The sequence below is a fragment of the Geospiza fortis genome, unplaced genomic scaffold, assembly GCF_000277835.1.
Source record: "Geospiza fortis unplaced genomic scaffold, GeoFor_1.0 scaffold130, whole genome shotgun sequence".
Lineage (NCBI taxonomy): Eukaryota > Metazoa > Chordata > Aves > Passeriformes > Thraupidae > Geospiza > Geospiza fortis.
Window position 1 is genome coordinate 14,307,824 of NW_005054300.1, and position 19,499 is coordinate 14,327,322.

General features: G+C 37.0%; 1 protein-coding gene across 1 annotated transcript in view; it reads left to right on the forward strand.

Moving 5' to 3' along the window:
- Positions 1-19,499, forward strand: part of LRMDA (leucine rich melanocyte differentiation associated) — a 636,729-nt gene that overhangs the window by 531,838 nt on the left and 85,392 nt on the right. The window contains exon 9 of the mRNA XM_031061803.1: positions 8,413-8,497. Within this exon, the coding sequence (XP_030917663.1) occupies positions 8,413-8,497 (85 nt within the window). The remainder of the gene's footprint in view (positions 1-8,412; positions 8,498-19,499) is intronic.

The following is a 19,499-nucleotide window of genomic DNA, read 5'->3' on the forward strand; positions in this document are numbered from 1 at the left end:
ATGTGTTGGTAGTTCACGAGAGTCCAGAAAGGCCTATTAGAGAGTACCAGCTGTGCACCATGGAGTCTGCCCTGTGCATGTATATATTTGTCCTGGCTGAAAAAAAAGTGGTTTTCTCTATAATATTGGTGTTATAGGTCACATATCCCAGGATCTCTGGCTGTGGTAAGTGGCTGTCAATCAAATAATTAAGGAAAAAAGAAAAAAAAAACAACAAAATTGAGCCTCAGTGATCCTGGATAAACAAGTGTGCAGTGTGAGGCAGACCTTGCTGAATTCTCCAGCAGAACAAATACCACAGATAAATCCATTTTTGTTTATTTTAACTTGCACATTTAGTAACACCGTCCTGAGCTCTATTAATAACCTGTGGTGTGCAGTGACAAGTCTGATTCTAGCATTCAGTATGCTGTGGGTATGCCAAGTGAATAAAATGCTAGTTTTAATCTGCTGTTACAAAAGTTACTCTATTTGCATTTTAAATAGGTTACACTGCAGCACCCCCTTCTGCTGACTGAATAGAGTGACAAGAGGTTTGAGCTGCAATTCAGCTCTATTCCCACATGACAGAATAAAGATGCCTTGAAAGCATTTTTAACCTTCCAGTTTCTTTATGCCTGTGCCTGTTAGGTGAGGAGGTCAGTATAACTTAGCAACAGTCATTAAAATAAAACTTATACTTTTTAGGATCTAGCTTTCATTTTTTTTGCAACATTTTCCATGCTTCCTAAAAAAACTAAGACATCCAGAAGGTATCAGAATGAATAGCAAAGCAAAATAAGTGCTCTAGCATTGCGAACAATTACGCTTGGCCTGTGAAATGTATACACGGCCCTGCATTCCTCTGATTATCATTGAATGTGCTTGAAAGTGATGATATTCCATTGCTGATCTAATTTATGGAACAGTCTTGGAAGTTCCTATCTAAAAAATCAACTTAGCTTGATGATTTTGTCTTTGCTTTTGAAGAATCTATGGGTATCAGACTGGCAAAAGGAGGTGAAGTTCTGTTACCTGATTTAAAAATAAAGGGCTATGAAAAGTAATGAGTTACAGGATCATATGTAATGTGTATTTGAGTTCTGCATCAGTGTTTTTATGCAGCTTATAAACTGTTGCTATGCCATAGCATAACAGGAATCTTGGCACTTACTCCACTACTGCTCTGTTTTGTAGTTGTGATGTAATTGGTTGAAACATATTGCAGGGAATGACTGAAGGAAACTTGGAATCTAATACATTGTCAGTTTACTTCCCTTCACATTGACTTACCTATGCTTTTGGCACTTTCTGCTGATGCTGTAACCTCTAAAAACTCCATATTTCTCTTTCACTCCTTCAGAACGGTTGGACAATGAGTGAAATTCAATAAATGTCATGTTTGGGTGTTCGTGAGATGGGGACTTAGAAAAAGGTTCTAGCATCTCAAAATTCATTTGTCGTTCACTTCATGAGGAACTTCAAAGAATAGCTGTCTATGACAACTCAGAATCTTCTAGCAACAGTTGCAGAGTTTTGTGGTTTGGGGTATGACAGACTTATTTGTGGTTTGCTTTGTCCACTATGTTACTAGCGTGTGAGCCCCTTGAATCCTGCATAGTGTAAATGAAAAGAAGGTAGCGTGTGTGTTCTCAGAATATGGAGGTAAAGATGCTGACAGAGAAATATAAGGTAGAATATATAATAATTGTGTAGAGATATAAGGTAAAATGTATAATAATTTGGACTTACTTTCCCAATCTAAGTTTAGAATTCAAGGCCAGCAGATTTTTCTTAACTGTTTTATACTTCTGGGAGTCGTTTGTTGAGGTCTTGATTTTCTTTAGTACCAACCTAAAAGATGAAAGAACATTAAGAAATCTATTTTAGGGATGAATATGATGAGAAACTTTGAATTTATTTTGTAGTGTGATTTGAAAGGAATTTATTCCTATTTTAAACCCTAACATTATGTTTTACAGTAAATAGATTGCTTACTGGATTATATTAATGGGTATTGCTGTCATTCACTGTTGTGTGGCTAGCATGTTCAAGTGCTCCTTTAGGGACAGATTCTCTGTGCCAGCTGTAGTGAAAGATACTGAGCCACTTGAGCAGTGAGGTTTAATTTATAAAAGCTGAATATTTTAGAATGTGGCATGTGATTAGGGAGAGGTGGTAATAGTTACTTCCCTTCCACTCATTAAACTGAACCTGAGCTGAAGAATCTCTTGTATCCTTCTGCTTTTAAATGTAAGTAGCTGAGATGCACTTTTTAAAAAGAGAAGGCAAATACTGTGCAAGAATTTCATTTTTTATCTAATGACCTTGAAAAAATATTAAGAAGATGCTAAAATTCTTGGCTTGTGAGTGATATAAATTGAAAAAGAATGGTCTTGGAAGTCAAAAAGCCTAGTGGGTGTTTTTGTATGTGATATGTTACAGTAGAACAAATCAATTCAGGCTCCTTAGATGCAGTCATTGCCTTGTGATTATATTTGTGTAAAGTCTTGGAGCCTTTGATCAAAGAAAGGCATTTGTGACTAGGTCTAATCCAAGCTCTTTAAGGTGTTTAACTTGCACGGGGGGGAAGAGGTTGATAACAGCTGGGATTTAAATTTAGTTTTGCTGAACTTTTGTTTTGAAAGGATTTCTATTATACACTGCTTCCTTTTCCATACAGAAGATGGATCATTGAGTAAACCTAAAAGGGAGAGAGGATATGGGAGGAAATGGGTGGGGACTTGGAATTAATCTTCTGAAGAAAAATGTTTGATCAGCGGGTAGGAGAGTATGAAATCCTCTGATGTTGACAGCAGGCAACTTTCTGACTGGTGTGATTGACAACTTTGATGCTGCAGTGGGGAGCGAGTGTCCAGCCGTGCTCAGGCATCCTCTGTCTGTGGGTGGTAGTGTTAATAATGTGGCAACTGGAAAGATTAATTGTGGACAAGCAGCAGGATTACGAGGAGGGCTTCACAGGTCTAAAAGGAACAGTGGTAGGAAGGCCTCTGATCTGTCAGCCCAAAAGGAAATTAGTTAGGGCAGGCTGGAGCAGGCTTAAAAAGGGAGAAGGAGGGGGGAGGGTAAGATGGAGTAATGGAAGAAGGGAAGCATTTAGGATATTAAGGCAAAATGAAGAGGATATTGAAAAAGGTCATAAGGGGATGGGACCAATGTTCTTGAAAGACCTTAATACACTGCATCCTCTTACAGTACACGCAGAGTTCAGCTTGTTTTGCAGAGAACTGCAAAGTGACTTTTGTCGTGGTTAGAGCTGCCCCATTAGGTAACACCTCTTACTTGTTTCTGAACAAGCATGAGAATAAACTCAGATTAAGGATTTTCAAGGATATGTAAGTGCAAAATACATAGCAGAGAGTTTACTTAAGCTGTTTCTGCCGGTTACTAACTGCTGTGTGTTTTACTTCCCACCCTTTTTGGTAGAAGTAGGGATTTTGCCAATAAATTCTGTGTTACCATTAAAGAGGCCATTCATCATGCTTACTAATGTTATTAATCAAGATACACCACAGTACTCTTAAAATGAGATCATTTTGATAAATCATGTATGACATGAAAAGACTTTATTCCTTTTAAGTGCAATTTAGACTGTAATTTTTTTCCTCATTTATGATTCATGGGAGAAACATGGATAAAATTCCCTTGCACATTTACACCTTATCTTCAGTAATAATTCAAAACTGCTCTTAGATGAAAATTCAAGGGCTGATTCACCAAAGCTGAATGCCAGCTCATTATTTTCTGGCATTCAGTAGTCCAAAAATAATGTCCATACATTAGGTGCTTTTCACAATAGTTGAATTTGGCTGCACTCCAGACATATCGATTACACTCAATTAAGCCTAAATGCATAAGAATTATCTGATGTTCATTTGCATTTTTGATCTCTGCTTTCAACCTTGCAATTTAACATTAAGTGAAAACCAAAAGGTAAAGTAAATTCAAGTGAGAAGTGATAATCTCTCTTTCAAGAGAATAAGGGAATGCTTTGAATTTGAAATGTTTTGAATCTTAAACTCCACTCTTTCTGTTAAATGTGAAAAATTCTCTTTCCTTTCTTGTTAAAGGTTATTGAAGTTAGAAGGCCAACCAAAATATAAGATCACTGTTCTCCTTGTTGTCCTAATATACAATAATTTGACTACTGTATTGGTAGCATCACATCTGAAAATAAGCTGCTAAAATATCTGGATTGAATATTTGCTAAGGTCAAAGTCATACTCTTGATTATAGCTGAAACACTTTGTATTATTGATTAGATTTAAAAGTGTCAGAAGTGGAGTTTTTGTTTACTCCTGTGTTTAGAAATACAAAAATGAAATGTGCAGTAGAGAGATGATTTGGATAGCAGAGTCATTTAAATTTTCTCAAACAGTGATTCAAAGAGGATTGGCTTGTCTGAGTTCCCCCTTCCTTCAACAGCTGAAATATTTGAAGGAACTTGTGTGGTTGCCAAAAATAGCACAGCTTTTTGTTTTGTATCATTGGTCTCTACAAATTTATTTTGATGCAGCAGATGTACAGCATGTCCTGACACTTTACATGATAAGTAAGTTCCCTTACTAGTACCATCCGAGTATTGCATTTTTTATTCCTTGAAAAGTGGAATTCAGGGATTAAACAAACTAGTTTTTTTTTTCTTTAGTCTAATTAGATTCCTCCACTCTTGAGAGCTAGCTGTTGGTGTGTGGCTGACAATTTTCTTCTAAATGTTTTTTTTTTTGTTGTTCATTAAAGTGACTCGAATTTATGCTGGAATTTAGCAAAGACAACTGCTAACTCATGGCTAAGTCTGCTTGGCTGTGGAGCAAGGAGAGTGGGAAATACCTTTCCATCAGGAGCAGCCTCCTTTCCTGGTAGGGGTGCTGTGCCACCTCTTAGTTTTCCAGAACGTTTATTCAGTGTGTTGAGGTGGGTGACAAACTCCAGGCAGCCCATTTGAGCCCTTTGCTGAGCTCCCAGCTGGGGAGGGGACAGCCAGACTGGCTGTACTCTGCCATATGGAGTGCTCCACTCAGGGCCTGCTTTTGCATTTCTAGTCTCTTTATCCCTTCTTCCATGCTTCACCTTCCCCCCATCACTGGTTGTATGGTTCCTAAGTTCATAGAAAAGCAAATACATTGCAAATAAAGTTATTACCTGACCATTCCCTAGGATTGAATAGTTAAAGATTTGGTGTATTGCTGCTCTCAAATTTAGTTTTTGATGTTTTGTTGTGGGTTTTTTTTGGTTGTTTGTGGGTGTTTTTCTTCCTGCTTCATCTTCTACAATGTCTGTAATTTTGATGAATGTGCTTTGCAAAGCTGGTACGCTTTTTGCAGTCCATTTAGTATCAAATTCAACAATTTGGACAAAATACACAGGTTAATATGAAGAGAGGTACCACAGTTTAGCAAATGTTTGGTTATATTGATAACGGGGGCTGTGAGTAGTCTAACTTTGTCTTGTAAGTCTTAAACCACGTACTGTGATATACTGCAAAACTTGAGTGACTTCAAGGTTTGCAAAACTACAAGCTTCTTCTGTAATAATACCATTAGAATTTCTTTACTGAGTTATTTTGTGACCTGTTCCTATAAAATTGGAGCTACCAACCAGTTTAAACAGCTTTCCTCAAAGCTATTTGTATGCATAGTTAGTTTCCACTGCAAGAACTTCTGATGCATATGTCACCAATACTTGAAGACATAACTGTCACATGTCAATGCTGTCACTGTCACAATATTCCTGTGAATATTAAGAGTAATGCAATCTATACAAATCTCTTTGGAAAATAGCTTAGGGCCAAATGTCAGTATATGGTAGAGAAAACAAATAGTTGTCTTTCTGCTGGTGCACAGGCTTACTCAGAAACGTGATTTGGAACTTGAGCCAGTGCTTGTGCAAAACAATCCTAACCCTGGATGATGTTCCATAGAATTAAAGTTGCTCTAAGTGAATGCTTAGCTTAAAGGTAATGAAAACTGTTCTATATTTGACAGGGAATTATATACTGTACATAAAATGACAGAAAAACACCAATAAACAAACCCTTCTGTTCTTGTGTTTCCTAAAATGGGAAATAAAGCTAAATTGCCCCTTCACTACAATATCCTTTTTAGAAGCTCTTGAATTTTGCTCACTCAGTGGTATATTGCTGAAATGGCAAAGTCTCTTCCAGTAATTTTAGGAAAAGCTATCATCAAGCTGTCAACAGTCTAAATTGAGATTAAAAGTACCAAAGAGAAACCTTCACTATTACCAGAGTCCCAAATAAGTACACTTGAATAGGCAGATACCATCTAGAGTGTACAGTATGAGACCACTTATTCTTCCAGTTTTTTGAGTGATTTACAGGGACGGAGCATGATGTTAAATAGTGACATTTTTCTCCTTTTCTTACTCAGAACTACTCAACCCAAAGGAAACATGTAGTTGTTCTTGGAATTAGTTTCAAATATCACATAGTTGGGTCTAAGGGGTTTCTATCTCTCTCTCTTACATGTTATGTGCCCTTGGCTCATATTGGTCACCAGAGAGATTTCCAATAATTCATCATCCAGAGTAGATAGAGCTGCAGGTTTGCAGTTCACCAAAAGCAAGGTATCATTCATTCTGGCTGCAGGTGAGAGTTATGTCTGTTTCAATATGTCTGTGAATAGAGGTTCCCTGAAAAGGGTTTATTATCACTGGTGAGTCAGCAGAGGCAGGATATTCTCTATTTTTATTTATCTCTGATAAGTAGCATCCTTGCTGTTTAGGCAAACTTGCTTCTGTTAAATTCTATTAAGATGTTTGTTTTGATGCTAGATGCATCTGCATGTTGTGACCTGATTTTTCCTAAGGACAAAAATGAGGTTGTAACTATGGTCTGGCACAGAAATTGATGGCTGATCTCCAAAAGCAAAATCTTAGTATGCTAATCTAGTCAGTCACCTCTTAACATTTTATGTACTATTGTACTAGGAGTACAACAGCTACAACAAGGAAGATTTCTAAGTTACAGCCTTTAACAGGATTAACTTTCATTGTTACAGATTTCTGATTATTGTTCTTGGGTTTGGTCTGGTAATTAAAATTTGAAATTGTATTTATGCTTTTTCTTCCCCAAAATGCTGGAGCTCTATTTTATACTTCTATATTAACCACACATTGAAGACCTGTGGGTTCATAAATTTTGAGGATGTGTTCAATTATAAAGTCAGTAAGACTGAGGTGAATTCCTTTGATTGACTTTTGCAGCTTAGAAGTCAATATATCATTATAGAACAAACTGCACAGAAGATAGCAATTATTTTCTCAAGGCTCCCTTTAGTGAATTATCATGAGATTCAAGAAATAGTTTAGCTTTTGTATTTTTCTCTTTATTTGCCTTATTTTTTCTGTTAGAAATTATCATATAACTTTCAGTGAATGGTGTCCTTTGTGTCTTCTATTTAAACACATCATCTTTTTATGTCTGTTGAAATGGGTAGTTTGTAAGTACTCTAGAGCAATCTCTGTATCTGAAACTGAGCATATCACTACTGTGTCACCAGCCTAAGTTAAACTGAACTTTGGAAACTGACGATGATTCATATTCACCAACACAATTCTTTATTTTTGTGTCTTCTTCTAACTGCTATTCTGTAACTAAAAAGCAAGATGGTAAATGTGGCTTATTTAAACTTTATTTTATATATGCATATATATATATCTTCAGCTGAAACATCCAGTGGAATGAAGGTTAGTGTATTGTAAACCATAGTTCCTCAGTCTAATCTTTTAAAATTAGAATCAAAGGGTCTTGAGGCTTATTAGGGAGAAAGATCTGGGCTTCTTCTCCATTAACACTTTACTCTTAAGGGTTCTGAGCAATCCTCTTGGGTACTTACTTCTTTTATTAGACTTCTGCTGTAGGTTTTAAGTGTTTATTGTTAACAATTCTATATACTTGTACACTTTTTTGCATTATAGGCAATATAATTTTTAATAGATCCCTTCATTTAGCTCACAGGGAAGTGGAATGAGAAAATTATTTCAGATTTTTTTCTTTAGATTTGAAAAGTACAGTATCTTAGCCCAACTTCCTATCTCCTTTCATTCATGTGGATTCACTCATATGTTCCTTTAGGTAAATATTAATCTGTTTCAGCAAGAGGAAAAATTTTGACATTGCCTAAAGATTTCCTGACAAAGATGGTAATTTTTTTTAAGCTGTTAGCTGTATGAAAAGATTCATTTAGTAATGATACATAATACCATTGTGTAAACTCTTGTGAGTACAGCAACCTTGAGGAACGGCAAGGAGCCTTAACAAAAATAAATTAATTCTTCATGGCTGGTAACTCCGTGCACCTGCAAGCCCAGCACTGATCCTGCAGGTGCATCCGCTCTGCCCAATCACTGACCTGCACTCAGAGCACTGACAGTGTTTGTTTTGTCACACAGGCCTCCAGTGCTGCTGCCTCTGCCTCTCCAGAGATGCACTACACACCTCTGCCTTCTGGATCCAGAGACCTCACCAACCACAGAGGTGAGAGCTCCATTTTATTGCTATGAACTTCTGGCGGGTGTTGAGCTTTGCTCTAAGGCCTTCTCTGTGTTAGGTACTGCTGCATTTCACTTCACAGACATCACCATGCCTTTCAAGCACTCTATGAGAAAGCCATAGCTGTCAAGACTACAGATTTTTAACTCATATTAAATAGGATTTACAGGTAGTCTACCGGGAAGGCAAATAAATCTATGGATAATAACGCTCAGCGATTTTTGCGTGTGTGTGTGTGAGAGAGAAAAATGTAAAGAGATTAGAGTACTTAAACATTGCTAAGTAGATGATTACATGCAGCATTGGTAATTTTGAGAGAATTTGTAAACTTTCTAATATTTTTTAAGTGAGAGCTTTTAGGCAGTTTAGAAATTAGGACTATAGTTTTGAAATGTTAACACATTTCGTTGCAATAAAAAGGGATTCTTCTCTGTTTTTCAACATAGAAAGTGGATCAGTTTTCAATTTCCTTTTTCATCAATCCTTAGAACTTAAAAAAGCATCTTGGGCAAATTGACAAATTCCTTCTGAATACCTATGAAATAAAAAATTCGGGGAACAGGTGAAAAACTGAAGCAGTCAGGAAGGGTGCATTCCAAGGTTTTTGATCTTAAAACCAGAGCAACAATCCTCTTACTTATTTCCCATATTACCCATTGATTCTCCATTGATCATGTAAACCATTTGTCTGTAGGCAGGTTTTTTTTGGGGATACCAGGATCAAAGTCAGCCTTATATTTATGAATTGATGGTAGCTTAATTTTAATGTGTGTTCAAATTCTGCAGCCTACAGAGGATGGAAGCAGCTTTAGTAGCATTCCATATTACTTGGTACCTTCTGAAAGAATCAGGCAGGTTATGCACCTGAAGGAGGATCTGTGGTTCAGGTGGCAGGATGGAAGGCAGGTGGCAGGTGGAAGGATGAGGAAGGCAGGTGATTAGAACTTGATTTGTTGCAGCCTGTATCACTGTTGTGCTAGAGCTGAGGATGAGTCTGAAGCTACATCCTGGCCTTGGTGTAGATTGCTATGGTGCCGTCAGATGTCCTAGAAGTGCTGTGGTGAAAATCAGATGTCCTAGAAGTGCTGTGGGTGCATGGTATTCCGGCATTGAACACGCATAGAAGCTGATACTTTTTAAAGAAAAAGGACCAACCAAAATCCTGAGCACAGACCTGGACTTCAGAGATTAAAAAACAACCTGTCCCCCTCAAAAAAACCTGCAACCCAGTGCCCTTCCTCTCCACCCTCCCTCCTCCCCCCATTCTCAAGATAAGTAGCTTTGATTTTCAGATAAAACATGTTGCCTTTGAGGTTGGATTTCTGGTGTTGGCTTAAATGGCTAGGATCTACTAACACAATAAATAGAATGACAGAATCTTGGAAAATACCTGAGTTCTATAGAAATACTTTCAAATTATCCTTAAAAGCCAGGTATCTTCAGATTTTTTATTTAGGTAATAGTGTATTGGAAGTGTGGCTTCATGGCTGATTTTGTTATCTAACTTGGCAAAAGAAATGCTAGTAGTGTTGAATCAAAATCTGTGTGCCTGCCTTATTGATTGACTCCTCTTGCAATACAGCAGTTTTGTGGCTGCAGTAGGTGTTGCAGACACGTCCAGCAGGTGTTTGTTCAGAGTGGGAGCTTGTCAGGCTCTAGGTGCCCACTGTCCTCACCAGGGTTTCAGAATGCCTGCCCCTTTGCCATGAAAGAGGAAAATTGTATTCCCCAAATCACCAACTTTCTACCCTTAGCAGTTCACATAATTTTTATTACTTCTGTCTTTACTCTTCCCAGAAATATTCTACTCTGCATGCTAATATGCTGCAAATTGCCTTGTGATTAAGCACAGTTACAAATAAAGTGAAGAGAGAAGAGCATGTCATCCAAAAAAAGGGTAAAATTGGTCCTTAAAGAGACATTGTTAACATTATTTGATTAGTTTATATATATATTCATGTGTGTGCATATATACACATATTCACAAGGAAATAATTAAGGACACTTTCCAAAATTCCAGGTCTTGGAAGAACCAATTCCAAGCTTAGAACAACCTGCTGGCAAGGCCCATTAGCTCAATCAACTTCTTTTATACAAAGAAAAGTTCCAAAGTTCCCAAGCCCATAAAAGATTAATTGCAGTCAATAGAAACATCTCCAAGGAAAGAATGAAATACTTAAGCATGATATTTTAGGTTCTGAATATCTTCAATTTTTTTCTTCGCGGAATGCTTTCAGCGTTGTAAAGTGGAATTGAATCAGCTGTTGCATATGTAAATATTGGCGGTTTTCAATGCATACTGGAATGAAGAATGCTGTAAGTTTGTGAGTGTAATTTGTCCCTGGAGAAGCTTGTTTACCAGAATCCTGAAGTCTGGCAAATGGTTTGGTATAGCTGCAAATTGATTTTTAGAGGACTGGGAGGGGGAGCAGGAGCAAGCTGGATGTATTTGCTTGGTACAGTTTCACTTGGACATTTCTCACTCTATTTAGCTATGATTTTTTACAGGGAGAACAAAAACATATAATTATGTGTGCGGGTTGCACCTTGTGTCTTAGAGCTTTTGTGTTCATGCATGCAGTATATAATTTCCAGTCAGGATCTCGTCCTTTAAGCTGACTCCATATTTGTACAGACAATTTCAGGAATGGTGAAAATCTCACTTTCCCTTTCAAAGCCCACAGAAACAGCATATGACAGTGTGATGTCAGCATGGAATGATAAGGAATGATAACCTGAAATATATTGAGTGTTATGATGCTTGAGTATATAAGTACATGAAGAGAGAAATAAACATTCCATCATGTTTTTAAGCTTTAGAAATTTTTTCCCCATCTTGGGAAAGTTTTATTCCCTTATATTGCGGTGTTGCTTAGACCCACTTTTCTAAGTTGAACCTTACCTCAGTCCCACTGTTCATATTTTTCAGTGAAAAATCTAAAGGCCTTCTATTTGGATTTTGGGCATCTGACAGCAATATGACTTGATTCTTTATGTGATCTAATTGCTATCCTGTTAGACAAGGCTTCCAAAGTGGTAATTTTATAACTGGCTGTATTTTTGTTTTGATTCCAAAACAATGATCTCAAACTTGTAAGGGTCGTTCCTTGGTCTTTGTTAAAGTAGAATTTTGTATTTTACTTTATATGGATTTAGAACCCAATGATTTACCTGGGAGTAGTTTGTGCAGTTCTCTCACCTGGTTAAAATAAGTCAGTTCAAAGACACAGCCTCCTGTCATAAAAGTGCCTCTTTTCTTTCTATAATCTATACATTGCTTATATGGTTCTAGCTTTCAAAATTTCCGCTGAAATCAAATATACACGCCCCACATTCCTGTCTGCTTTTTCAGATCTACCTTTAAGGAAAAAAAATCAGACAAAACAGTTACTTATTGTAGTTTTTAAATAGAAAGAGCCATGCTCCACAAAAGTGATGAAATGTAGTGACTTGTAGAAGAAATTGGTCCAAAAATTTTTGGACTTATGTAATTATTTTTTTAGTGATTTGTATATATGTACCCTTCTGTTCCTTACTGATAATTTATAAACTGGGTACATATCTTAAAATAGAAACTTAAATTCCTAATATAGTTGACATTGGTGAAAAAATATTTAAAGGATATTTATAAGGATAATTTGTCTGATGTGTGGAAAAAGGCCCCTCACCCTTTGCCCCACCCAAGTTGTATGTTTGGTTTTTTATAATGGCATCCTTGCTTTATGTGTAAGCATTCAAACTCAAATTGCCTTCTGAAAAGAACAGTACTTTCCAGTTGATGAGGAAAATAGCAGTTTATCATTCTATCTCTTCAGAAGCAATATCACTAAATCATGGCTATCATGAAAATCTGTTTTTCCATACAAAAGCATGTGCTGGATGCCTTTTCTATAAGCAGTTATTTTATAACATTGTGTATTACCCGATTTACTTGGAAACATATTAATTTGCCAAAGCCATTTGGTTTCCAGTAACAATTTACAGGTGACTCCTCCCTTTCTGTGCTCTTGTTTCTGGGAAAAAACAGTGGTAAGCCTACCCCATAGCTTACTAGTAAAAGGAAGAAGGAGCAGTTTCCATTAAAAATTAAGCCTGTATTTACGTAAATAGTTTTTAGAACCTTAGCTTGGATTTAGGCCAAGGTTTAATAGTTCTAATCTATTATGACTTGTAAAAACTTTTTGAACAAATCCACTGCCCTTTTTTGGTGTCTGTACAGTTAATTTTCCAAGCATTCTGGTACGTGCAGTCATTACGTTGTCTTTTGTCTGCATGATGAGTGTCCAAATGAAAAATTGGTATTTATTTTACTGATATGTTTCAATCAACTGAGAGATGTGTTTTCTTATTTTATGATCTGATCTTGAAAGTCATCAACTGCATTCAAATCATGCCCAGAAATCCAAGAACAGAATATTTTGAAGCTTCTTATTAACGTTCTAAAGGTAATTTTATAGAGCCTTTTTGAACAAAGGAAGTGAGAGGTTCCTTTTGCTCTCAGTTTCTCTTTGTCTAACAGAGTTGTGCTGAAGGTTTCTTTTGGAATTAAAATCTTTCCAAACTTTCCCATTCTTCAGCAAACAATCATAATCATAGAGAGACACCTGAACTTCCAATGTTTCCTTTTTCTGTGATTGTTATACTGTGCTATTGTTCCCAGAGTATTTGGCATAGTAAATTTTCACTAATGACTTGTATGTTCACACAAGATTCCTCCTGACTGATTGTTGGCGTGTGCCACACAGAAAACCAGTAGCTTTGTAGGAGTTCAGATAAGTAGTGACCAAGATAAAAGTAGACTACAGAATGCACAGCAAGGGTTTAGCCATCCAGTTGGGAGAAATTCACAACCCAGTACATGTTGAAGGATGTCTACTTCTTTCAAAATTTAGTGTTGAAGGGAAAAAAGTAAAAATTTTGGAGAGCCAGAGGGAGTAGTATGATTAAACTGATTATTCTCCAAGGATTTATCTGTTCTGTCTCAATTTGCTCAGCTTGACCATACTTTATAGATATTCTTATGTTCATATGGAACTAATAATGTCTATCAATCCTTCCAGAATTTGGTCTAGAGTTTTAATTTAATACTTTAAAATACTGGAAGTAAAATTGACATGCACCTCTTAATAATAAATGTTAATACACAAAGTTCTTATTTTACACATGCATTGTGAAAAGCCATGCTGTCTTTAAATCACAGACATAAAAAGAAAAGAAAATTGGTTTACCTAAAACTTACTTCCAGAAAGATAAGTATCCTGTTTGTATTATCATTGTGGTCCTCTCTGTTGTTGTTATTGACACAGTTGTTAGGTACTTGTTGTGTTTTCAAGCCAGAGGCTTATTTAGAATTTGAAATTGATTGCTGGGGAAGGTGCAAAGCAATTTATGTAGCAACTTATCATAATTAGTTCGTTTTCTTAGTGTGAACTGCACTTTATGCTCGTCAATTGATTTTTCTGTGTAAATGCATACAGCATTTTATTGTCAAAGAACCCCAAACCCCAAAAAACCTATGGTTAGTACTTAATCATTCAGTTTAAAAAGTGTATCCATATATGTATATATTTGCTTTAACTTGTTCAATAACTAAGGATAGGATGAATAAGAAAATTTTAAGCAGATGCACTATGTGAAAGTTCTGTATCTGGCAAAGATGCTGTGAATAGTGAGATATTTTCTTTATTGTTTTATATAAACTGTCCTTTGAAAAGACCATCATTTTTAACCTGCATTGTGTTGTGGTGTGTCCTAGACTGAAGACTTCTTAGGTCAGGATCTTCTCATCATGAGATTAATAACCTTAAACAAATAAAAAAAAGTTCTCAATAGCATGGAACAGACAAGATCATATTTTCCAGGGAAGGAACACTCAAAAATAAGCTGTGACATTTCCTATTAGTGCCAGGAAATGTGTCCCAACAGTGAGATGTGATGTGGTCATGACTTAGCCTCCAGGGGAGTGGGTGGAAATCCTCTTCTTTTGACACTCTGGGAGAATGCTAAAATAAGGAGTCTGTTATAAAAAAAAAAAAAGAAAAAAAAATCCCATGTGGTCTGCCTGTATATGAAGTGAGAAACTGGGTTCTAGTTCCTTAGATTTTAGTTTGGAAAATAGACTTTAATGGAAGTTCAAGACACATGGGAGAAGTATGGAAAGCAAAGTGATGGTATAGATGAGTATCAGTGTGAGAGAAGACTTGGTTAAAAAAAGATTCTGTTTTCTGGCCTCAGTTCCCTTTAGTTAAAGGGATGTGAAGAAAAAATAAATCCATCAGAGGTGGATAGGGGTTTTGTAGTCCAGATGTGTGAGAAGGTAATGCAGAAACTTAAAGAATTGTGGTGCAAGGTGTTCCTGGTGTAGCTGGGAGAAGGGCAGAGCAGGCTTCTCTCGTTCCTGTGCTGCCGGCTCCTGCTGATGCCCACGGACTCCCCAAGCCTTACACCAGGAGATGAGGTCAATGCAGACTCATTTCTATTTGATCACTGGGGTGCCTGGTCTCTTAGCTCTGACCATGATTTTTCCCTTCCAAGGTGGATTCCAGTTTCCTGCTTTCTCAGTATTTCTGATGTGTTTGCTTTGTGGGGAGAAGAATAGGTAGAAGGAATGAATGGAACAATGTGGAGAGAAATGCTAGAAGGCACAGTTCCTCAGGGACACGTACTCCAGTAAAATGCTTCTAGCTGATAACAGAAGCCCACCTGTACTGGTATTTGCCAAGTCTGCAAATTCATCAGCCATCTCTCCCAGTTTTGTGATCTGACACACAATCATAAATTCTGCCTTTCAATGGAACTGAGAGGTCCAATGCCCACACATGGGATCGACTCAGCTCTCAGCTGTGCAGTGGGTTTTTTTGCTGGGCAGTCATGAAAGAACAGGTTAAGGAGGATCTGATGTGGTCCCATTCCTGAGCCCTGCTTTGTTTGTTTACTGGAATAGAACTGCCACAAATAGCTGTGCTGTTTGTGGGCCAATTTGCCTCACTTGCTCAGTAGTGATAACTTCTGCCAGCATCTGCATGTTTCTCTGTAAAGCACAATGACTTTCCCAAATGTGGAATAAATTGTAGTTGGATTTGAGTGTGACCTTGACTAATATGGTTCAAGAAATAAATTTTCTGGGTCATTGGATTCATATTTTTGTCACTTACAGGGTCAACAGTTTTCTGTCTGTGTATACAAGGAATGTTGGATTTGAATCAGGATACTGTAGATTATTAAAACTTCAGTATAAAAATGTATTATCTTTCTGTATATTGCAGTGATGGGAGCAACTAGTCATGTGAAAGTAAGTTGAGGTAAATGAGGTGGGGATGATATATAAAGTGACTTGCAGTTTTGTGTAAAGTCTTTCTTGATGGCCAGAAAAGTTAAGATTTGGTTTTAAATGACAGCATATTTTAATTTGTGAGCCTTCTCTGTGTTCTGTGGTTTGAAACTGAACCCAAGGGATGTGATTGAGCTGACCAGAAGTAAGTTGTAGGAGGATCACTTCCTGGTGTGCTGTGTCTCTGTGGGAATAAAATATGTGTGTTTGTCTGCAAGAAATTTTAAAAGAAAAAAAAAGGGTAATTAAGTGGTTAATCAAATTCAGATTAAAATATTCTTAAATATCTCAAGTGCTGAGCACAAAATTCCCATTAGTTGTCTAAGACTGAAGCAGACTTTCATAATTGTCAGTATTTTTTTTCCAAATATTATAGAGACTTTCATTTTTCCACAGTGTGCATTCCCCAATCTGACTGTTGAAGACCTGACCATTTTCCATATTTTTGTCATCCCGAGGTTTTTCATTGTAACTTTTTCCATATTTGCCAAACCTACCAGTCTAGACCCAAGTCACCCTTACAAGTGTCACATCAGAGGGAATGTGATTAATGAGGAAAAAGCCTGTAACTTCATATTTTTAGTAGACTAGAGAGTGTCTGATATTTCACAACATAGCTCATTTTGTCATGCTGGCAATAAGAAACCATAAGAATGCTCAAGCAGGGTGACTAAAAAGTGGCAGAAATATATAGAAAACACTGGCTTCTATAAGTGGAAACTTGGGATCCAAACCCATAAGCCTACCTAAAATCTTCTTTGGATGTGTAGGAGAGCTAATGATGCAGTGCGTATACAACTGGAAATTTAAAAAAAAAAGAAAAAGTAAATTTGCCACTTGTCCTTATAATTTTTTACAATAAAGAATTCCAGTCATCAGCCACAGTACTACAGCTCTTCCAAAGAAATTGGTTCAAAGCACACCAGTGCTGTGCAGATCCAGTCTCCTGAGAGATCCCCATGTTTAGTTAGCACTCTAGTCTAGCCTGTTTTTGCAGGAGTCCTCCAATTTTATCATTCAGGCATTTTTATGGCCTCATTGGAACAAATAAACAAACATCTGGAATCATGTGGTATATTTAATTAAAAACTTTGTTTGGCCAGAAATAGTAAAATCATGAAAAATTGCCTGTCTCCAAGCTCAGAAAGGCCAAATGATGAAGCTGTTGGCTACAGACAGTTTTACAATGTATTGAAATTCATAGATGTGCACACCTGCTGCAAGTCCCCCCCCTTTTTTTTTGATTCATAACCATTAATGAGTGTTAAGTGCACAGATTGTAGCCCTTGTTTAAATGGGAATTTATTGTTTTTAATAACATATAGACATGTGTTGATATATTCCATACAGCCTGTACAGTTCTGTAGTACACAGACAGGATAAAGCTTTATATTATTACTTAAAGGGAAAAAAAGAAAAAAATCTTTATGGTGCATGTTCCATTTGAATATTTTTTGTATGAGCATGTTTTAATTCCAGAAGTAATAAATATCTGCTCCATGCTAAGGGTCTGTGTAGCAAATGTTGGAAATGTGAAAGATGGTGTTTTCCCAGTAAAATTAGAATCTGTAATGAAAATGTAAATTTTCATTGTTATGTTTAATGTATTTTTGAGGAAATTTTCAAGATGCTTTTGCAGATAAAACTGTTTGAGGTCGTGTGAGATATTACTCTGTGGTCACAAAATATTTTACAGACCATTAGCATTTATAAAAACTAATTTGTCTATTGGGCTATTATCTATTTGAAATGCACAAATATAGGCTTTTGAACATATGGGACAGAGAATTTTATTTTTCAGTTTGTACATTTCAGTTTTTAAATATCTGAGACTTCTATTGAGAAAGTGGCATGCACACAGAAAGTAGTACTGCATCCAAATGTTGTTCGCTGTTCTTCGTATTTCTCATGATTAAAATAATGTGGCCATTCCATTTTGAGCTGCGTTTCTCTGAGAATTTAGACTTTTTAGCAGGATAGGATGGATGGAATACTGACATGACTTTGGCCGCTGGCCTGTAGTTGGTGTTACTGACCTGAATGAAGAGGATGTGGGTGTCATCTGAAAAAGCACTAATTCCCACATAGTCAGCACATGTAGAACCCTGCTTTAAAAAATGGAGGAGGGAAGAAATTTCCTCCACAGTCAGAAGGGCAGCCATCTGCATAACAGCAGTGAAACTGTTTTATCCCCTTGTGTGTTTGTTCTCTATAGCCTGCACATGTTGCTGTAACATCTATGTGTCGTTCAAACTATGAGCAGCCAAAAAGATGCAGTGTATTTTGCATTTCGTTGTTCAGTGAGTGCTGTGTAGAAGAGGGCGAAGGGTCCTTTTTTTAAATTTGATTTCAGGAAAGAAAATAATAACTTTGGAGGATTTCATTGTATGATCTTATGTGAGAAGGCTGTCAACTTTTTACTGGATATGAATATCTGTAGTCATGATCTAATATATTTACTGATCAAAGTTCCTTGCCGAGCTCTGAAGCAAATGATAAGTAGGCTGATGACTTCCTTTTTTTTCCCCTTGTTTTTTGATATTTTTGTGGTCCCTTAATAACCTCATTGTAAGAAAAATAAATGATAGGTAGCCCCATGACATCCTTCACTAACATTGTATTCCCTTAAGCAGAGAGATCACACCTGGGGAGAAGAAAGGGAGGAGACAGAGAAGTAAATAATAAGTATAAACAAGTGCAATTGTTTTATGTCCCTTACCAAAGAGAGGATGGCTGATCCTTTTTTTTGTGTTGTTGTTGATATTCATTGTGTTACCTTTTACAGTCAGAGATATCTTGAAAATTGTTTCTATTTACACAGAATGAATTTCTTTTACTGTGTGATTGACAACACTGATATGTTTTGTAAGACCCTTTCTGTCTATGACTCTAAAGTGCTTAGTAAACCTAGGCAGCCACCTGAAAGACCCCCCACCTGTGGCTGCATAAAACTGAAATAAAGAATGGAAAATAACCCATTGAGTATTCACTTTCCCACCCACTGAGAGCAAAATGCAATGTAGTGCAATTTTAGTACTTGCGTGCCACTGGGGAAAATAGACTCCTAAAATCACATAGTGAAGCATTGGAAAAATTCAGTGAATTTGTACTAAGCACTGGGTTATAAAGCCTAAGGAACCGTAGGCTTTGCTTCTCAAGTGAAACAGATTTGTATTGCAGTTCTGTTAGAATGCCTCCAATTGCCACCATGATATTTAGCACAGTAGACTGGAAAAATGTAAGGCTGGTGAATACAAACCCTTTCACAGGAATGCTTACAGAGGGGATGCAAGCAACCTTCTGATGTCTACTTAAAGACCAAACAAGACTGCAGTCTCTGATTTGTTTTGGTTTTTTTTGCTTTTGCTCAGTGTCAGGCCATGTAGAGAGATGTGGAAAGAGCCCATGTCCCAGGCTGCCTCTTTCAAAACCATTTCTATTACTAGACATGGCTTCACATCTAATAGAGAACTAAATTAGTGATCCCTCTTGCCTGAGAGGAGTTGGAATATGTGATTACCAAAATTGCAGGGCTACCACAGCAATGTGCTGGATTTCCCCATGCTGACTTGGCTTCCCCTGCAGGCACCACTGCAGGAGCAGTGACTGCACTAACTTCAGTCAGCTGTGCTCAGGAAAACTGCATTTTTCCCAGCT